The 20377-nt window shown below is 42.6% G+C and overlaps 5 protein-coding genes across 5 annotated transcripts; all 5 read right to left on the bottom strand.

The window, feature by feature from the left end:
- Window positions 1-1484: 1484 nt before the first annotated feature.
- Window positions 1485-4653, bottom strand: LOC115764744 (serine protease 42). Its single transcript, XM_030707960.1, has 4 exons — window positions 4344-4653; window positions 2815-2980; window positions 2056-2752; window positions 1485-1987 (listed from the first exon to the last, which is right to left on the bottom strand). The coding sequence occupies exons 1-4, from the start codon at window positions 4560-4562 to the stop codon at window positions 1561-1563; spliced, it is 1509 nt and encodes a 502-aa protein (XP_030563820.1). The 5' UTR covers window positions 4563-4653; the 3' UTR covers window positions 1485-1560.
- A 423-nt stretch (window positions 4654-5076) lies between these two features.
- Window positions 5077-7772, bottom strand: LOC115764661 (serine protease gd). Its single transcript, XM_030707847.1, has 4 exons — window positions 7445-7772; window positions 6364-6529; window positions 5663-6299; window positions 5077-5600 (listed from the first exon to the last, which is right to left on the bottom strand). Exons 1-4 carry the CDS (start codon window positions 7661-7663, stop codon window positions 5189-5191), a joined length of 1434 nt encoding a protein of 477 aa, XP_030563707.1. The 5' UTR covers window positions 7664-7772; the 3' UTR covers window positions 5077-5188.
- A 781-nt stretch (window positions 7773-8553) lies between these two features.
- Window positions 8554-10849, bottom strand: LOC115764667 (proclotting enzyme). The gene is made up of 4 exons (XM_030707855.1): window positions 10538-10849; window positions 10279-10444; window positions 9437-10214; window positions 8554-9367 (listed from the first exon to the last, which is right to left on the bottom strand). The coding sequence occupies exons 1-4, from the start codon at window positions 10736-10738 to the stop codon at window positions 8959-8961; spliced, it is 1554 nt and encodes a 517-aa protein (XP_030563715.1). The 5' UTR covers window positions 10739-10849; the 3' UTR covers window positions 8554-8958.
- Window positions 10850-11084: 235 nt separating this feature from the next.
- Window positions 11085-13291, bottom strand: LOC115764789 (CLIP domain-containing serine protease B15). The gene is made up of 3 exons (XM_030708032.1): window positions 12989-13291; window positions 12747-12918; window positions 11085-12123 (listed from the first exon to the last, which is right to left on the bottom strand). Exons 1-3 carry the CDS (start codon window positions 13274-13276, stop codon window positions 11093-11095), a joined length of 1491 nt encoding a protein of 496 aa, XP_030563892.1. The 5' UTR covers window positions 13277-13291; the 3' UTR covers window positions 11085-11092.
- A 1722-nt stretch (window positions 13292-15013) lies between these two features.
- Window positions 15014-16429, bottom strand: LOC115764801. The gene is made up of 2 exons (XM_030708048.1): window positions 15344-16429; window positions 15014-15291 (listed from the first exon to the last, which is right to left on the bottom strand). The coding sequence occupies exon 1, from the start codon at window positions 16347-16349 to the stop codon at window positions 15465-15467; it is 885 nt and encodes a 294-aa protein (XP_030563908.1). The 5' UTR covers window positions 16350-16429; the 3' UTR covers window positions 15014-15291; window positions 15344-15464.
- Window positions 16430-20377: the final 3948 nt, after the last annotated feature.

The following is a 20377-nucleotide window of genomic DNA, read 5'->3' as shown; positions in this document are numbered from 1 at the left end:
GGGTGGGGCAATTAGGTGAATTGGATAGGGGATTGGAAAATAATAGATTGAGTGGTTCTTATGCAGTCGCCGCTTGTTGTAATGTGCGCTCGAATTTCAATCTCAGAATCAGCATTAACAATTCGCCAAGCGACTGCGGCTTGGCATTAAAGCTTCGATTATGATTTCTAATAATTCTTCTCCCGTGCGCTTATATATTATTTCTTAATGCAAATCCTGTCGATAAGTATTTGTCGAAATTGTTGCAGAGGGCGATTGGTCTATTCATAAGCTGCATGCTGCCTTGCATTTTGCATATTCCATTTACTGGCTGGCGGAACACATGAGCTCACGTTTGCACTATGTAAATCAACATGTCCTAGGCGTATGTCGAGCTGTGCCCATTCAGCGTCATGCCACATTTCCCAAACGGAAAATGCATATTTTCAACAGTTTTTCCGTGTGGCACAGTCTGCAGAGTCATTTATTTTTAGCCACGACTATAATATGGCCAAAACTTGACCATTCAGTGGCAAATGTATTTATGTGTTGAAAGCCCGTAAATAAAGTGCATGCAGCCTGACGTTAGACGATTGCTTATGGCACGCCTTGTTGCAATCATGCAAATTATCAAATTGTTGCCAATTGCGGATTAGACCGTTATTCGTTCGCGTTTTGTGCCAATTGGGCCTAATAATAACTTAAACGTCTTGAGTAAGTAACTTGTATTCGATTCTTTTGGGCACGCGCACTTGCGCGCGATAACACGGCCAACGATTACAGCGACAATTGATCGACACTCGTTCACGCACACACACACACACACGCACAACGCTCACATACACACACACACACGGAATGGCTGAACTTCTGCGTCGGCTGCTGGAGCTGCTGCCGCGCCGAACTGTGCGATGTGAAGGCTGAACATTGACTGCCCGTTAACAGACACGCACGAGCGACACGTTGAGCCCTGTGGCGGGCAGGCAGACGAATGGCGGGCGGAACGCAGGCGAATGCCGTGCGTTCATTTGCCAGCGCCGCACGGTATGCAACAAATTTGAGACGATTTCATACGCGACTGACGGCGAAGCCTCCGACGATTCAACAGGATGTGCCAATTCGTATCACAGGCGAACCATATGCGCCGCGCACTGCAGAGCGAGCTTTGTCGACCGAAAGAGAAAAGGTAAGCAAACGAGAAACGGAGAGAGCATTTGGGAGATAAAAATAGAGAGGGAATTGAGGGAGAGGAACACAGAGCGGGCAAACACACACGGTCTTATCAGTCAGGCACCTGTTGTGCCATTGTAAAATTGGCGCGTTTTCTTCGCGTTTCGTAGGCGATTTAACTGTGCGCCCGCGTCCGCGCCCGCGCTCTCAATTTAGCCTCATTACTGCCCGGCCCATTGTGACAGCCTGAAGTGCATGTAATGAAACTAAATTGCGTGCACTGACAAATTGCACTGGCACAGCAAATTTTTCAATTTCATTAAGCTAAGCTAGCATTTATTTTGGCACACAATTTGAAAGCTCTCCTCTTCTATCACAAGTTAACTAATCTCTTAAAAGAAACGACGTGACTTATAGCCAGATCTTCTCGCGCAGCCAGATAATATGCCTGGCTAGATCTGTATAGATGACGGGTTGCGTTAGATCACAGCGGTTGGTATACACCTGGCCGGCCGATACGACTCCGCGCAGCAGCCAGATATTGTTCTCCTGGAGCATGAGGCCACCGCCGGAGTCACCGCTGCAGGGGCCGGCGGCCTGTTTGTTGCCCGCACAAATTGTGTTCGGCGTGACGAGTCTGACGCCTTCGGTCGACCTCAGGTTGCGCAAACACTCCGACTCAGTAACAATATCCGTATCTGTCATCTTGGCTACACGGGTGTTCACATTTCCATTCTCATCGGAGCCCCAGCCAGCCACATAGGACTTATAGCCCGAAGGCAACTGCAGCTGAAAGTTTTCGCTCCACAGGCATATGGGCTTGATAAATTCACCAAAGCTGCAAGAAATAATGCATTTTTCACTTTGAAGAAAGTTTTCGCATTCTCAGAGCGTGGAAGCGCCTACCTCACTGGAGTTGCCAGCTTGAGCAACGCTATGTCCGCATCCGTGTAGTTTTGTGGCGCGTATTCTTCATGTAGGACCAGCACAGATACCTCCCGCAGCAGGCCATCTGACACCAGATCCAGTGTGTTGCGACCCAGAGAGACGACAGCTCGGTTGGCGGGCAGATTTCGGTCAGTGTAAAGGAAGCAGTGCGCCGCCGACAGCACCGTTGAGGCGGAGATGAGCGTGCCGCCACAGAAAAAGCGCAGACCATCTCCGCCACGCTCGTACAGTGCCACCATCCAAGGCAACTGTCCGCGGCGCACCTGCGTGCCATGATGGATAAGCGGCGATGTGATGGGCCCTTCGCGCCCACAAATTCCACCGAGCTGCCTCAGTCCCTGGCCACCTGTGTTGGGTACTACTGATGGTCTAGGCTGTGCTGTGGGAGGTTGAGTTGGAGGACGCGATGACGCTGGTGGTTGTGGTGGTGGTGGTGCTGGTGTTGTTGGAACCGGGGCAGTTGGCTGTGGGATTCGGAATGTGGGTCGCTCCTCCGGCTCGGGCTCTACAAAAGTGTTTTGCCAAAATGGGCGCTGCGGCCGCTGCACCGGTCGGGGATTTGTTTGCTGTACAAATTGAGGCTGCTGAGTAAATAACGGCGTCGTCGTTGAGTGCAGCGAATGAGACAAGGAGAGCGTAACACTGCTGGGAGGATCTGCAAAAGACATTGAATTCTTAGTGGACACCATTAGACACAAATTACTGAGAACCGCTTACATGGCGATGCTCTGCATAAGACGACATCGTTGATCATCACCAGCGTCAGCTTGGGCAATTCTTCAGGTGTGGGAAAATCAATGCGATATCTTATAGGGTTACCATTGCGCAGATTAAACTTGGTTACCTGGTCGTCGTCCCACAGTGTGAGGCTGCCAAAGTAATTCTGAACAACGAGAAGAGTTGTTATTTTTATTATTAAAATAAAAACAAAAAACTCCTTTTATACTTGTTAACAACGTGAAAAGAGCATATTAGTTTTGTGCAATGTCCGTCCGCTTGCCCGTCCGTCAGTATAATCGCATTTTTGAGAGCTATTGAAGCTAGAAGCATATATACACGCGTATTCTGTCGTCTGTAGATACGAATCGTGGTATCCAAGAAATTTTATGTTAACCATTATAGACTGTACCCATTTCAGATGGGAAATGTATGTTGATTTTATGCAAGTGATATATATAACAATATAAGAGACAAACGGAAGCATGTCTGACACCATAAGTATATATATATACTTGATCAACATGAACCCATCGATCTCGAAAGCTACAATAGCAATAGAAAAATTGAAAATCTCCCAATAACAGTCGTAAAACGAGTTTTTCATTTCTTGTCGATATCCTTACACTTATCCCAAATATCGGTAACAATCAATGTTGGGCATAGCTCAATAACTATAAGAGCTAAATCCACCACATTTATTTTGTAGGCTCTCAATTTAACCTCACTGCGCTGACAATGAGTAGCGCTCAGTCGGTAGCATCCGACTGCATCATTCTTAATTCTGCAGCATCATATTATAAAATATTTTTTTAATTAGTCATCACGCCTTGGGCGACCTGAGGAACTCTTGTAATTCCCTGACAGCTCATTTGGGTAATGCTTTTTAAATATTATACAACTTTATTGAATGGTTTACAAAAAAGAACTTGAAATATGTCAAGCTAAGCTATATATATATATATGAGTTTGGTAAAACCAGCACTTTTGTGGTTTTGTTACTAAAACAAACACACATAAGATTTATAGCGGCAGTGTAAAATTAATTATTCAAACAGGTGAAAAGAAACCGGTCGCACAACTTCAGATACTAAACCCCCAACGCGGAGAGCTGCGTAGTATTATTATTATTTAATCTACAATAGTATATAAACAACGAATGAGCTTAACAATGATAGGAAAACCTTTGTATATTCCAATATTGACACACAAAACAATAACAGTATAAATAATATATAATGCCTATAAGTTAAACCCATGTGTGAGTCTAAATGATGCTCACATTGCTTGAAGTGCAGAGAAAAAATCTCTTAATTTATATTTTAAAATTTTATATTGAAACTGTTTGAATTAGTTTTCAAAAGCTTATCATCTACTAAATTATGCTTTTGCATTTTCAAAGCCAATTGCCATTGCTGCGGGAAAAGCACAAATCTAATCTTCTTTGGGGGTCAGTGAGTGATAAGAGTATACAACAAATAAACTAAGGAAAATCCAAATACAAACATCAAAATCATATTTTTACACACCGAGTTTAAGCGGCTACGCTGCGAAAACTGAACACTGAGCGTATTCTCCTGGTACTCTGGATCATGCCGTACTGAGATACGGCCCACGTACTCCTGATTGAACGACAGGTACTCAAAGTATTGTGGGCAGGCCACGGGCGGCACTCGTTGAGCTGCACTGGGCCAAGCTAAGAACAGCAGTGTTACAAAAATGCCGGGCACCACTAATAGCTGTTCCATGTTCTAAACACACAAAGTTATCGTTTTTGTACACTGACTTGGACGAACACGCGAAAACAATTAACTGAGCGCACTCACGGTCCGGACCTCATTGAGAGAGCGCCAATCGGTGACTGTTATGTGTGGGATTCCGGCCAGATAGTCTGATCGGCGATCGACGAGAATCGATGATCTGGGTAAAAACCAGATGACTACTCTCTCTCTCTCTCTCTGTCTCTGGTTCTTTCTCTCTCTTTATCAGCCAAGCAATTGTTATGCGCGCCAGACAGCTTCTCTCGATTTGTTTAGATTGACATCTATGTAAACACTAATATATTTATTAAGTTTCTCTTTATCATTTATTTTTTAATTTCTCTTTTGGTCGAGATTAGCAATGAGCGATGTTTCGTATTGTAAATTAGCTAGAGCTTGGACCGAAACTATTATTGATCGTATGCCATGAGAATAATTAACATATAAATTACCCGCCGATGACGTACATTAGTACGTGAATCTTCCGTATGCTTATCAAACGTATGTGCATATTTAAATTTGATTTATTTATGAACTATCTACAGGAAGAATTTTACTTAAAGCTATGTAATTAACTAGAGCCTAACGTTCTTCTGGCACTGTTTTGGAGTTAGCTATTCCCACATGTTCTGACGCACCCAGGCAATGTGCTTGGCCACATCGGTGTAAAGGGAAGGACGGGAGAGATCACAGGTATTATTCTTATGCGTGCCAAGCGAGATGACCCCACGCAACAGCCAGACATTGTTCTCCCTAAGCATCAAGCCGCCGCCTCCATCGCTGGCGCATGGACCGGCGCCATTTCGCTTGGCACAGATCGTGTTCGGCTGAACCAGGGAACGTACCATCTCGCGTAGACAGTCGGATTCTGTGACAATGTTTGTGTCTGTGATTTTAGAGAATTTCGTGTTGACATTGCCATTCTCATCGGCGCCCCAACCGGCCACGTAGGTCTTATAGCCTGACGGCAGCTGCAGCGGAAAGTTCTCGTTCCAAAGGCAAATGGGAACAATGAAATCATTGAAGCTGTCAAGCAAATAATATAAAATAAAACAACAACCGTAGTCCGCACCTTATTGTCTACTTACGTGATTTGCTTGGCTAGCCTGATGAGCACCATATCTGCATTTGCTCTAAACGGGATGTATTCCTCGTGGTAAAGCAGCTGCGTTACTTCGCGCAACTCGCCATCCGAAACGATATCGATGGTGTTGCGTCCCAGGGAAACGATTGTTCGGCTGGCCGGCAGATCGCGGCCTGGAAATCGGAAGCAGTGTGCCGCCGATAACACTGTCCAGGACGAGATAAGCGAGCCGCCACAGAAGAAGATCAGGGCATTGTCCGTACCACGCTCAAGGAGACCAACAAGCCAGGGCAGCTGGCCGCGCTGCAGCTGCTCCCCTTGGAAGATCAACGGCGTCGTCACGGCTCTTTCGCGACCACAAACAGTACTTAGCGACTGGTCAACCAGCTCAGGCCTTGGCTCCACTCTACTGCTGAAGTTAGCTTGCGGTCGTACCACAGGGGTTGGTCTGGGAGTTGCCAACTCCGGCACTTGAGTCTCCTCAATATTATAAACAGTCTGCTCTTGGGGCTGAACGGACGGTCCGAATTGCCACTGTTGGTTAGCACCCGGCGTAACACGCCGTGTGTCCAAGAAGGCAAGCGGCACCGTTGTGGAACGCAATGAATGCATGAGTGTGATTGCTGTTTTCGGTCGCGGATCTGCGTGAGAATTTAAATGCTTTTATTGCCTGGCGATGTACAAACCACTGCGGGTTTTACTTACACCCTGATGCACTGCAGAGCACCACATTGTTGAGCCTGATTTGTGTTAATTTGGGCGGCAAGCTGGGTATGGGAAAGTCAACGCGATAGTTAATGGGTTCGCCATCGCGTAAACGCGATTTTGTTGTGTCCTGATCGTCCAGCAGTGCTATATTGCCAGCAAAATCCTAAGTGAACGAAAAAAATACCGTGGGCGTAACATTATTTAAGCATAAATAAAATAAGGCAAATTACAATTGCTTGCAATAGAGTAAGTAGCTGAAATCCTCGAGCATTCCAAACTTATCTGCTACTAAACTATCATTATTGAATGTAAAAATGGCTATCCCTCGAATTGAAAGGGTAAACTTGCTTCGATTTAAAAATTTTATTGAATTTTAAAGATGCCGGGAACCCACACTTGAGTTGGCAAAACCAAAAAAAAAACTTTATTGAAACTGGTCGAGTTGTTTGTGTACACGGCTGGCCATACAATCAATACATGCATAATTATTACCATGTCGTCGAGACAAACCACACAAAAAGTACCAGAAGCAAACTGGCGAACCTCTTCAGCTTGTGGAGCTTGCTCTTAGTGGCTATTTATAACTGTTCTCTAAGGTTCTCCTAAAGGTCCCACTCGCTCTCATATTGACATAATCAATTATGCATCTCATTTATTTACTTCTCTTTGCTTGCAACGATTTGCTTTTATACTCTGTTCTCTACGGTGGTCAGAATATATTCGGTTAACGGAATGCCCATTTTCAATGAGGATAACCCAATCGATTTGACGAAACATGTTTCACCACGCAAAACAAAAACAACAAACGATTGTTTTTTATTTTTGCACTCACAGAGCATTGTGTAGTCAGCTATCGACATAGAGATTCGCACATTTTTTGCCATTTGCGTTTGCAAATGCAATATTGTTAAGGCGGCGGGAAAAACACACAGAGTAAATAGATTTGTTGGGGTCAATGTGTGATAAGAGCAGAAAGATGAGCACAGCTGGGAAAAAACTACAAATAAACTTCCGCTGATTCAGAAATGTGTATGCAAACGGTCTCCGTAATTTGTTTCAACCGTAGTTATGTACATACCCATTGATAAGCGCCGCGCTGTGAGAACTCCACAAAAAGCTCGTTAATTTCATATTGAGGGTCATGTCGTATCGAAATGTGGCCTATAAACTGCTGATTGAATGACAAATACTCGAAGTACTGCGGACAGGCGACATCCGGCAAATTCTGAGCAGAATTTGGCGATATTAACCCAAGAAGAGGTAAGAAGATGCTGGACAATAGCAACAGCATTTTCATATTATCTACCGCGTCTTTCTGTACTGCTCGAAACCAAAACAAAAAGTATTCGCAAACTTTTCTCGCCACTTAAACGAAACCGACTGTCAAAGCAGAGCCGCAACCGAACCTCACGCTCTGGACTTCGACGAACGAATGATTTGTATTTACTTCTACTCATTAAATATCAATCACAGTCTCTATGGCTGTCCCATCAGCGAGTATCGATGTGGTACACTCTGAGTTCTCGGGTGAAACCGGATAGCTTAAATAGCGAACACCAGCTCTTTAAGAATAATACTCTTTTTAGTTAGTTCTCCCAATTGGCTGAAGACGTTTGCATTTATATATTGGTCCAAACGTATTTCAAACAATATTCTAAAATTATACTTATATCAATACTTTTTTTTAGATTATTCAAATTTATTATTTTTACTATTTTTATTTTTATTTTAATTTCATTATTTTAATTATTTTGTATAGAATAAATGGAAAATATAATTGTCGGTTCATGGCTCTGACCTCGCCCTTAGGTTCGATTCGTGATGTTATTTGTTTTTTAATCCTGTGAACGTTTTTTTATCAGCATAAGTAAAAATGACATATTCGGAATACCTTACATTTTTTTATTTCAAACTTAACTTTGTAATAAGCATCAAAAGATTACTATTATCATTATTATTATTATTATTATTATTATTATTATTATTATTATTATTATTATTATTATTATTATTATTTTATATTATTACTATTATTATTGTTATTATTAGTATTATTATTCTTACTATTATTATTATTATTATTGTTATTATTATTATTACTATTATTATTATTTTTATTATTATTATTATTACCTATATTATTAATATAAGTATTGATATTATTATTATATTTACTCTTATTATTATTTTATTTATAGACTTAAGTTTCGAGACATCAATTTCACTGACATAAGACACTTTTTATTTTTCTCAATATCTATGAAAATCTTCGATTTTTTTATGACATTTTTAATAAAAGGTAGTGCATACTTGTATTGTTATTTATTATTATTAATAATTGCAAAAGATAAGAGCATAGAAGAGTCGTTGTGTCGTTTTAAATTTTCTGCAAATACCTTTTCCTACGTACGGCTTAACATTTAACATAATACGTAATTTACACTCAATATAAAAAATGTTGTATTGCATTTGTTTATTGTTGTTGTTGGGAACCTTCCTCCAGCACGTGTTTTTACCTGATTCTAGCGTGAATTTTGTATGGCATAGCCTCTTTCAATATTTAATGATATATCTAAAACAATTTGGTAGACTCTAGTTTATGTTCTGGCTAATCCAGGTCATATGCTTGGCAAGATCGCAGTACAGCACATACACGGTATGATTGCAGTACTCAGTTGGGCTCCGCTTGCCCTGAGACACAACAGCCCGGAGCAGCCAGCGGTTGTTGTATTTTACCATCAAACCTCCACCGGAATCACCAAGACATGGCCCAGAACCATCTAGGTTGCTGGCACACAGCGTGCGGACGAGAACCCTCTGACCATTCCAGCTATTTGCACAATCCGCCTCGCTGGCAATCTTCGCCTCGACAACATGCGGATAACGTGTCACATCGTTGCCTTTCTCATCCGTTCCCCAGCCGGCAATGGAGCCGACTTCGGCTGCAATTTCGTTCCCAGCTGCTTCCCACAGACAAATTGGACTGATTATGTCATTGAAGCTGAAAAAAAAAAGATAAAAGGATTAAGTGCCAGGGTTTGGAATACAATTACTTGTTGATTGCACCCACATGACTGGAGTTTCTAATGTGAGCAGCGCAATATCCGAATCCGGCTGTAGCTGCACGCGCAAGGAGAATTCCGGATGCACCTTGATGCGTGATACGTCGCGCGCCTCAGCACCTTCTTCCTTGTCATCACGCAAATCATAACGACCCACCCCCACCCTAACGCGATCCTCCTTTACATTGTAGACACAGTGGGCGGCCGTGATAACTATACTGGTCGAGACCAGCGAGCCACCGCACTTAAAGTCAAACGAAAATGACTGCTTGTAATATACAGCTGTCAGCCAAGGGAACCTGCCACGCGGATATCCTTCACCTCGTTGTATGAAGGGTACTAACGTGTCGTCTTGGCCACACTCGAATGTTGACTTGGGAGCACTTGGTGAGGGCAAGGCTTTAGGATTCAACCAATTGGCAGTTGGAATTAATGGCGGCGCAGGCGTTGCTAAGGGCCAAGGTGCGGGGGCTGCGATAGGTACGGTTGGTGTTGTCGGTGGGGGCCAGCTTTGTCGGAAAACAGCGCTTGTAGTGCTCCCTACTGTTGCCGTCGGCCAAGGTGACCAAGCAGCAGCAGTGGTAGAGCGCTGTTCATTGACAAAATCGGACAGAATATGAGCTATTGCTTCCTCCGATCCATCAAAGATAACTGTTTTGATCTCCACATCGGTCTGTCCCCGCGAAAACGTTTGCCCCACTGGTGTGGGAACGAGCCAACGCGGTGATGGCAGAGTGTTAATGTGGAACTCGTAAAAGCGATTGAAGAAACTGGTGGGCGGATCATCTAAAAATCAAATGCCAATATCAGCGTATTTTCTAACCGAAACTGTTTAAGAATTATTACTTACATTCGCTGGCTGTGCAAAGCGTAAAATCATTGAATGCCAACCTCGTCAGCTTGGGCAGCACACCCGACGCATCCGGCCAGAGGCTGAGCCGGAACTTAGCAGCAACCAAACTGGCGCGCACTGTTGCCTCATCGGGATATGGCTGCAGGGCACCAAATACAGTTACCTGCCGATTATTGGGGGGTGGTAGCGCAATCAGATCAGTGATCAGTATTTGAATTGTAACAAGACAATCAGTTAGAGCTTATCGAGTACATACATCTACAATGCCGCGCATCGAGAACCGCACATCGATGCGATTGCGACCATTTTGCAAGGCAAGCGTCACCTCGCCCTGATAGCTGCCAATGCCATTTTGGACATACTGGAAGTACTGTGCACACGAGTTCTCCGGCAGACGCTGAGCCACGGATGCCATTAACACCATGGCCACAAGCAGCAGCGGCAGTTGCGTGCTCATCGCCAGCTATAGTATAGAAGAAAAAACAACGAAAACTGAGCTAAAAACAAAAGGTACGAAAGTCTAATTGAAATCTTGTCTGTTTAATGCACACGCGACGAGCGTCAATGGGCGAATATAACTGCAATCGACTGCGCTCAGTCCCGGTGAGCGTCGACGGCATTGCAAAGCTAGTATGCTAAGCAAACTGGAAATTCCGCATCGTGCTGAGGCTAATGAAGCGAGTAGAACACAACTAAGATCTTCAATAGTGAATCTTGAGTCTAGCGTATTGAGTGTAAACAACACATAAGCGTGGCCATTAGATTAGATACACGGACAGCGTCTTGATTATTTTTTTTTTAATTTTATTTATCATCTCACAATATTACGCTCCACCCAGCTGAGATGACTGGCAACGTCAGAGTAGATGACGAAACGCGACAAGTTGCAGCCATGTCCCGCGCGTTGAGCCAGGGAGACGATGCCTCGCACGTACCAGCGATCATTGTGCAGCACCATCAATCCACCTCCGGAGTCGCCCAGGCAGGGCCCATGCCCCTGGCTGTTACCCGCGCAGAGTGTACGAGGCGTCAGAAAGTCCCTGGCAGTCAGCAAATCAAACAGACACTTCTCCCTGGACACCAGGCTTACATTAACGGCTACAGGGAAGCGCGTTGGCTTAAAATTGGCATCATTGCCCCAGCCGGCGACAGTAGTCTCATTTTCGTCGAGCGAGATGCCTTTGCTCCACAGGCAAATGGGCCGCACGTAATAAGAGAATTGCACCTTCTCGGCGAGCACGAGTAGACCTACATCACAGTCAGGCACCACATTGCCTACAAAGTCGGGATGCGTGCGCATGCTCTCCACAGTCATCAGAGTAGCATCCTTTTCAGGATGCAAGCTTGTGTCATGACGTCCCACATAGACTCTCAGCTGGGCCGGCGTATAGCCGTAGATGCAATGGGCCGCCGTTATGACCGTGCGGGCAGAGATTAGTGAAGTCACGCATTTGTAGATTAGCTCAATCTTATTGGGGTCGCTATTGGTGTCGAGATAGAGCGCAGCCAGCCACGGAAAACGCCCTCTGGGCACGATTTCACCTCCATTCTGTAAGGCAACATAACCCTCCAAGCCGCACTCCTCTTCTGCCGGGTCACGACGCGCATCCACAGTGACAACAGGTTCTGTTCTGTTGTTCTTCAGCGGCTTCAAAAACGGATTGGCATCCCAGCGACCACCATTTGACCCAACCGATGTAGCCAATCTTGCTGTAGTCGTTGTCGTCCACGGATTAGGAGTTATGGGTGCATTAACTAATCCTGTGCTCCTGTGCTCATGCGTAGTCTGTGACGTAAGAGCCATGTGCAGCTCGCGCGTCATCGATGAATAGGGTGCTGCGTCTGATAAACATAAGAGATTGAGACTTAGTTGTAATTTTAGCAGGTAAAATAGCTCTGATCAAGACTAACTGACGAGCAAATTCCGTGGGCCGGAATTGCCGATGCATTTGAAGTCGTGCAAGCAAAAATAAATATTGATGATTTAAGCTAATTTAATTTCAAATTGCATTATCACAGACGTGAAAAGGGGCTGCTGATCAAGTTTATATATAATTTCTAAGCCAATACTAGTTATTGTGACAACAAGTCTAGGTCCAATCAAACGAGAGTCGAACTGAAAAAATGTAGCTAGTACGATACAAAAATGGAGTCGCTAGCAAAATCAACTTGGAAATACCGTGTTCCCTACATGGTTCGATCAAGTCAAATAGGGGAGCATTATGTACAGTTTATCATCCTGATTTAAAGAATTTATAATTCTAGAAGTCGGAATTGTTTCCTGCTGAATGTATCACCTTTGTATATAATGGACACATGCAAAAGAAAATTAGCATGAGCAGCTGAACCTCTACTGTCTACGTCTAATCATATAATCAAAACAATATATTATATACCGAATAATCTGCTTTGATGTCATTCGACAAAATAATTGCATCGCCAATCATACACAATCGATTACTCACATCCACTGCCAGTGCACAACACTTGCCCATTCAGCTCGACGTATTCTACCTTGGGCACCAGCTGAACGTAGCCATCGAAGCGCACAAAGCATTCGGCTCGTCCGCCGTTGTGCATTGTTTGGAGAGCGGTTTGCTTATCCGGATAAGGATCCAGTGAACTCACTGTTCCATTCTGTAAGCGCAGAGAAAGTCAGGTCGGGGTCAGTTTGAATGAGAATCTCTGGATCTCCCTACACACGTACCTGGTCTATGCCATGAGACGCAAAACGCACCAGCCATTTGACGCTTTTCAGTCCATCCTCTGGGGGCGTGAGAATCCCTATCCAATGATCGCTTTGCTGCTGATATCTGAAGATACTGGAACACCCGTAGGGTGATCGGCGCTGGGTCAACGCAATGCGTAAACTGAGGCTGAACAGTAACAGCGTCAGCTGCAGCTTAAACATCTGAGTTGCAATGATTGCCATCGAATGTCGCATAAGAACTGCTGCTGATAGCAGCTGAGCGAGAACTGAGCTGCTAGATTCCATCTGAAGTTGATAACCTTACATGCCCGCTCAAAGCTAGGCATCATTTAGCTCTCTGCTTGCTGTGAAATAGCCGAACCTAAGCGCGACTGGCGGCGCTTATACTTTAACTGGCCTGCGGGCTTTACCCGTCAGCCCCTCGACGGTGTGAACCTGTATCAGAACAGATAGATAATATTGACGTCTTTTCTAGTAGGGTATACTTTCAAAGTAATAAGCCTATGACGGCGCTTTGTTTACGTTTCAATTCAGGTATAAATATAAAAACCTTTCTCATCTCTATCTTGCCGTAAAACTCGTTTAATTAATTCTTAACTCTCTCGCTTTTTCTATATCTCTTTCTCGCTCTTTGCGTACAATCAATTCGCTCTTAGTTGCAGCATAGTTGCACTTGAGAAGAACGTGTTTAGCGGCAGATGCAATCATGCTATGTAATCGTGCGAATAAAGATATTTATATACCCCGCCATGAATTTCCCGTTTTTCATCAATTCCCACCTTAGACGGAAATTCGTTGCTTTTATCCCTAAACTTTGTCATTGAAAAAACTTTGCTTTGGCACCGCAATTTTCGCTTATTAGATGAAAAGTTAAAGATCCTGTCACACGATAAGGCAACTTTTAATATTGTAACGCAATGTTTGCATGCAAATATAATATTGAAAATAATGGTACACGAGTGTGTCAGTATGTACTTGTTTAAGTAGCAAAGCGTTGGCAAAACTTTTGAACAACAATAAACGCACCCAATCTCGATGTTTAGCTGAAGGAACAAAATTCCTCCACCTTTGGGTGGGTGGCTTTGTTGTTCAGGCTTAGAGGGCTTCTTTTTTCACAGCAACTTTTATAATCAGCTCAAGTTTGTTAAGCTTTTGTGGTAATTTGTGGGGATTTCGCGTAAATTTCATTCGTTTTGCCAAATAAATGAAATGAAATATACAACTTGTTGGCCCGCAACTTGCTTCCAAGTTATGGGGCTAATGGCCGACAAAGTTGGCGCTGCTGGCACTCGTGACAGCTCCAGTCCCAGCCACAGCCCGCATTCTCGTACGGCACATATCCGACCAATTTGACTGCTCCTCAAGGTGAATTGCTTCCGCTATGAACAGCCACCCAGTCAATGGCAGCTGCCTATTACCAGCTGCAGGAAGTGCATGCGCGTTGTAAATTGTGCGCACTTGAAGGACTTTGATTGCCATTGAGGCGTTATGGGAAACGTTAATTGGAGCATTAGGCAGCCACTACATAAGCACTTATTATTATACATAAGTCCATACCAATAAGCAAACAAGTTGCTGATGCCCAGCAACTTATTATGGTCAGACCTTCAAGACTATTTCGCTGCATTTGACACCCAGTTTTGTATTTAAGCCAAAGCGTAGGTCTTGCCTTTTAAAATGAGTTTATTTAATTTTCGAAGGAATAGGGCCATATATTCTAAACATTTTTATTAAACTATGTATTCTATACGAGAACCGGCAAAACATGTTTGAAATTTCTAGCTCTTATAATCTATGAATTATAAGTAGTATGCGAAAAAACCATGTCTCAAACCGATATTTATCAGTATCGAAATGAGTGTCTTCCCTGAATCGATGCGTTCATATTAATAGGCAGCAGATCTCGGCCTGAACACTTAAGACGGTGGGACATGCTCCCTTTTGCCTGTTACTGCAATATAAAATATATAAGTTATAATAGAAGCAAATATTCATCAGTTAAAATATAATATAATCAATACATTCATTTAAAATAGTTGATACATATTCGTAGTAAGTGCAAAGTATAAATGACAATTTAAAGTTATCAACATATGAATTATGAGATGCATTCATCATTTCCGAGCAGTTAATTTATCCATTTCACTTTAAAATTTTCTTCAAAATGAAATACGTGGATGGTTATGCAGACAGGATTTGTTAAATTAACCCGCTTCGCCAACTCATACTGACAAGGATATCAAATTTTTTCGTTATGATGTTTTTTCTTCAACAGAATTTTGGCAATCGATTAACTTAACCTGCGTTGATAAGACAAGTTAGCAACTCTAAATATGTTTGTAGCAATCATACCTTTTCGTATACTCGTACAGATTTTAAAACGTTTTTCTGGGAAAGAACACACTGTGCAACACTTATAACATGAATCTGAAAACTGATAAAATTGTAAATTTTTGCATTGCATATCCAAAAGTTAAATGCGCCGCAAAATTTTGTAGGTATCACAAGTGCAAAGACTACGATAGCGTGAGAAGACAAAAACAAATGCATCGGCACAGTTGGGGAAAAGCTCCAGCCTCTTGGCCTCCTTGAGACCCGCACGGATAGAGCACTCCAGCTCCTCGTGCCAAGAGTTCTGGGCATCCTCCTCTACCAGCAGCGTGTGAAAGACCTTGAGCAACTGCAAGTGCCGCTCGACACGCGGACAGCGAACAAGACAAAGCATTTGGGCATAAGGCCGGAACTTGATCCAGCGCTGAAAGTCATCTACACAGACGTCCGTGCTCGCATCAATAAGAATCAGCTTGCAGTTATATTGATAAATGCCTTCCAGGATCTCGTGCTCCATGGGGCACTGGAAGCCAGCGCGCAGCTCACGTGTGAGAACAAAGGTGACTTCATGGATGGGCGTTTGCATGGCCCTCGGATACTTGCGATTGGCAAAGCAATAGGCCAAGTGCTGTCGACGGTGCTGCTGCTTTTGTAGAAACTCGACTTCCTTGTCCACACGCCTGATGGCCCGCGAACCAGTTGGTTCATAGTCGGCAGCAACAGCACTCTGACGCTCAACGGCTTCATCAACCGCCTTTTCGGCCATCTGCTCGGACTCCTCCTGCTGCTTGGCGGCCTCACAGCAGCGCAGATCATGCGGCTTCTCGTAGTCCGGGAAGCCCACATTAGCCAGCAGGGTATGCCAACGCAGCTGATCAAATGGCTTACGTGGCACAAAGAAATCAACAGATTCGCTTTCCACACGACACTTATTATCGTCCAGTATCAGCGGCCACAGTGTCTCGAAGAAGGAGCTATCCAGCGATGGTCCGTTCTCACGCTGATTACTGTCTGCGTCTGTGTCCATGTTGCGGCTTATTCGAAAAAATTTGGAATTTCTATTATTGTTATTTAGTGCTTCGAAGAATGTACTCCTAAGTAGTGTCTGTCTGACAAGCATTGCCATGGTGCCTAGTCTAGCATACTATTTTATAGTAAGTATGCACACTTGTTGTGTTGCCGTTCAACGAGGCGTATGCGCAACAATTTCATTTTATTATCAGCGCATAAATCAGCTGCTGACTCGCATTCTCTGCACATTTGTTTATATTTGTCTCAAATTTATGGACGCTCACACCAATAACAGCACTAACAACAACAACAACGATTTGCGTAAATTTTATGCCATCTAAGTCGTAGAACCCGCCGATCGTCGACATTTTATGAGCTTGCCCGAGCCTGGACTGTCCCCGATTTTATGAAGCAATGTAAGCTCCGCAATATGCCAAAGATTTTCATGATGTGATGAAGGCAGCGTTGGGCGTGGCTGCTCTAACAACAGCCACGAATTTGTGTTTGTTTTTTCGGGCTCATTAGCTTTTATGCCTCGGATTTTATTGCGCATATGTACAACAATGTTTGGGGCATGCCGCTGGATGCGACATATCAAACATGCTATTTACATTTAAAAAAGCAGTCGGATGCCAAACTACAATAGTAGCTATTCAGATGATTTCGTTGCAACACTTAAGTAAATAAATGAAACACAAAAATCAAATTAATTATCCAAACGAAATTTATATATACTTACAGGAGAACAAAGTTTGCTAACCCAATCTGAAAGCTACTTATTCACATACCAGATTCTATATTAATTTTTTTATTTTAATTTTAATTCATTTTAAAACCAGTTTCTTACCGTACTAGAGAGATGTCAAATTAAAATTTTCCTAAATATGTTTTAATAGTTTGCTGGTCTTACTGAAACATGTATATACTCTCCCCATATGCTCTAATTTTTAAAACTCCACCGCAAAGCTGTCGCCGTTAATTGTCCTGTTTTTGGGCGTGCTATGTTGTGATATGCATGCTTATATCCTTCGCAAGGATATAACAACATGTGTTGCATACCACAAGGCGTCAGGTCTGGCAAACATTGCGTATACGCCACATGTGTGCAATTCATTTTCATAAATCAATTGTGCGTGCTACTTTTAACGCGCCTGACTGACTAACTGACACTCCCCATGTCCGCCCACCTGCTGCCCAACAAATCGAACTCAAAATCCAAATCCAAACGCCCCTTATTTGTTTTTAACTTTTTTTTGTAGGTCTTTTTAGACCTAAATTTATGTGCACACAATTATTTCAAGTTGGCCGCCGCAGCCAAATGTAAAGAATAAACTTTAGTGACGAATGCTTATTTTACGCTTCACTTTTCGACAACTTATCGCAAATGTGATTTTCGTTGCCAAATTCTGTTATTCATTCGTTTTTACTTTTCGGCGTCACGGTGCTAAAATTTGATTTGTGCCCTGAAGCAGAAGCTGCCGTTTTAATTTAATTCTGCGTGAATTCTTATTGCCTTTTACATGTGCGATGGAAGATTTATGGCAGACCGTTTACCAACGCCGGCTGCGCTCGAAGGTTATGAAGAGGCAGAGAACCAGAGATGAAAACGTATGGGAGAAATCGAAATGTTTTTTTAATATATAAGCCGAATTTCAATATAGGAAAAAAAAACTCGTTTACGAACTTCCACTTATTAAGGCCCACACATGGACTGACCGAACTTAAAGTGCCGGCAAAAGTTTCCCCATTTAAGCTGAATAGCATCCCCTTGCCAAATTGCTTTTACCAACATTTCTGAGCGCTATTAAAATGCGACAGGAATTTCGCGACATTCGCCTCCAGGCGGAACGCCAGCTAAAGCGTATAAAAATTTATTTGTATATTTATTGTCTGTTATTGGGGCACTCAAAATTCAAACTGTAAGAGAATACTGAGCAGCAAAAATGAAAATAAATATATAAAGAAAAATACTGAAGCAAAAATAAAAATAAAAATAAAAAAACAGACACGAAAACAAGCACAACAAAATGGAAAGACGAGTAGTTAAGTTCCATATTGACATAAAAGCCAATCATTTTAAAATAGCTTAAAGCCAAGTCTACGACCAGCAAGAAAAACATCAAAAGGTTGTTGCTGGAGCGGAAAAAAACAAGAACACGTCCAATTTAAGACCACTGTGAAAAGTCGTGTAGCCAACCAAGAGGATGGCAGTGTGTCGGAAAAATGTATGCAGTTTTGGCTTTGAGTGCCAAAAACCACTGCAACTCTGACACCACTGACACCACTGGCAAGCTTTTTGGCTGTAGTCAGCCACAGCACAACGCGCTTTGATCCACTACAAGTCCTTGGGGGTTTGTCGCTTTGCCAGCAAAGTTTTATTGCATATCAAATCAAAGGACAATTTTTGCAAGTTTAATTCACAACTTCATTGGCAATGCACAGAATACTTGTGCGAGTAACAAGTGACCGAACTTATTGCCTCCCTAACGTAGGGGATGTTGAAAATCAATCAAATTATCGATGAAGCGTAAGTCTTGATGATTGATGAGCGCGTCGTCGAACATCAATCATCGATGGACTCAAGTGCAATGCTCTGTGGTGAGTTGATAAATCAAAATCAATGCGCTAGTCAAGTGAGCATCTGCGTCACATGTTGCAGCTGCAAATACTGTCATCCATATCATTTTTTTGTATATATAAAAAAAAAAAGACCTGTCGCCTTTTATTGAATTTTATAAACAATACACAATTCATTTTTTTTAGCATACAAATATTTGCACGGCAGTCAACGCAGCTGCTGCATAATATAATCAAATACCAATAAGATAAATGAATAAATATATTTTTTAAATATAATACGAGACACTCAATGATAGACCAATTTTTTCCTTATTATAAAGATAAGTATATATGCTTACGGGTACCATAAAAACGTTATTAGTAGAAAACAGATTTTATTCCCATCAAATGCGAAACCAAAGAAAGTATGTCATGCAGAGCTTACAAGCATTTTAGCTATTCACAAACTTATTGGTTTTCATAAACATTTAAAATTCCATTTGTATACGTCAGAGAGATTAGAGTATTCGCTTTCAGTGAGATTTAAAGCAGAAAAAATGTAAAAATTGTGTGCCATTTATGTGATTGCGTATTTGTTGCTAGCATTTGAATGTATAATCCAATTGTTTACCCAGGATAACCAATCTAAAAACCAAAACAATCTATATATATTTTGTATAAATATAAAGTTTCTCGGGCATTTCTCTGCTTTTTCTGCTCGTATGTAAATACTCAAAATGACTGCTAGGTTAAATGGCTGGCAAATTCGTGCAATATTCAGAGGTAAATATTTGACTTCTGTTTGCTGGCGCATAAGAATAGCTCTCAGCTTTTGCGGCATGAAATGCATTCAACTCAAGCGCCGGCAATATATGAAAAGGCCTTGTTCAAATTGTGAAGCAGATAGCCAGCTTTGAGAGCTGCATAGCTGGACAGTCACAAGTTCAAGGCAACGAGCGGCAAGCGGACTTAACAAATGGGGCAGCACTTAGTCAATTAGAAACAACAACAACAACAACAAATATGGCAAAACGTTTTAAAGACAACCAAATTTATATTTTATTTTATTTTAGTCTTTAAATGCACTTGTATTCTAGCCCTAAGCCTAATCCCGCTTTTGCCAATTAATGCACAGCGCATTGCGCATCAACAAAACGTTCGAGTTGAGAGTTTAGCATACACCGAGTGCAAGCATTAGCTCACATCCATTGGAGCTTGGCAGGACTATTTAAACGCATGCTCTGCCACGAGAAACCCATTTTAGTACTATATTTTATCTGCGTCAATGGAAGAAGTAGAAACGCTTCACTGACTGCCTCAGCGACTGACTGTCTGACTGACTGATTGATTGGCTGATTGATGTATGTTTGGGCGAATACATACTATGTTGCATACCTTCAGAAGCTCTGCGGCTTAGGGATTATCGATTTTGCGTCCTGCACCTGACAGTCTTAGCAAATGCCGCCCTTCCTACTTTTAAAGTTG

Source organism: Drosophila novamexicana, unplaced genomic scaffold (assembly GCF_003285875.2).
Source record: "Drosophila novamexicana strain 15010-1031.04,08,12 unplaced genomic scaffold, DnovRS2.1 tig00000870-arrow-arrow-pilon, whole genome shotgun sequence".
NCBI classification, from domain to species: domain Eukaryota; kingdom Metazoa; phylum Arthropoda; class Insecta; order Diptera; family Drosophilidae; genus Drosophila; species Drosophila novamexicana.
This window is presented reverse-complemented; position numbering and strand designations above follow the sequence as displayed.

What these genes read in the sequence shown, in the direction of transcription:
- LOC115764661 (XM_030707847.1), bottom strand. Translation starts at nt 7,663, where the DNA reads ATGAAAATGCTGTTGCTATTGTCCAGCATCTTCTTACCTCTTCTTGGG. An exon ending in AGCGCGGCGCTTATCAATGG is followed by an intron (nt 6,530 to 7,444) that starts GTATGTACATAA and finishes TCGTTCACTTAG; the next exon opens with GATTTTGCTGGCAATATAGC. An exon ending in GCTCTGCAGTGCATCAGGGT is followed by an intron (nt 6,300 to 6,363) that starts GTAAGTAAAACC and finishes ATTCTCACGCAG; the next exon opens with ATCCGCGACCGAAAACAGCA.
- LOC115764789 (XM_030708032.1), bottom strand. Translation starts at nt 13,276, where the DNA reads ATGGAATCTAGCAGCTCAGTTCTCGCTCAGCTGCTATCAGCAGCAGTT. An exon ending in CGTCTCATGGCATAGACCAG is followed by an intron (nt 12,919 to 12,988) that starts GTACGTGTGTAG and finishes CTGCGCTTACAG; the next exon opens with AATGGAACAGTGAGTTCACT. An exon ending in GTTGTGCACTGGCAGTGGAT is followed by an intron (nt 12,124 to 12,746) that starts GTGAGTAATCGA and finishes TATGTTTATCAG; the next exon opens with ACGCAGCACCCTATTCATCG.
- LOC115764744 (XM_030707960.1), bottom strand. Translation starts at nt 4,562, where the DNA reads ATGGAACAGCTATTAGTGGTGCCCGGCATTTTTGTAACACTGCTGTTC. An exon ending in CTTATGCAGAGCATCGCCAT is followed by an intron (nt 2,753 to 2,814) that starts GTAAGCGGTTCT and finishes TGTCTTTTGCAG; the next exon opens with ATCCTCCCAGCAGTGTTACG. An exon ending in AAGCTGGCAACTCCAGTGAG is followed by an intron (nt 1,988 to 2,055) that starts GTAGGCGCTTCC and finishes TATTTCTTGCAG; the next exon opens with CTTTGGTGAATTTATCAAGC.
- LOC115764801 (XM_030708048.1), bottom strand. Translation starts at nt 16,349, where the DNA reads ATGGACACAGACGCAGACAGTAATCAGCGTGAGAACGGACCATCGCTG.
- LOC115764667 (XM_030707855.1), bottom strand. Translation starts at nt 10,738, where the DNA reads ATGAGCACGCAACTGCCGCTGCTGCTTGTGGCCATGGTGTTAATGGCA. An exon ending in CGATGCGCGGCATTGTAGAT is followed by an intron (nt 10,445 to 10,537) that starts GTATGTACTCGA and finishes AATAATCGGCAG; the next exon opens with GTAACTGTATTTGGTGCCCT. An exon ending in GCTTTGCACAGCCAGCGAAT is followed by an intron (nt 10,215 to 10,278) that starts GTAAGTAATAAT and finishes TTTGATTTTTAG; the next exon opens with ATGATCCGCCCACCAGTTTC.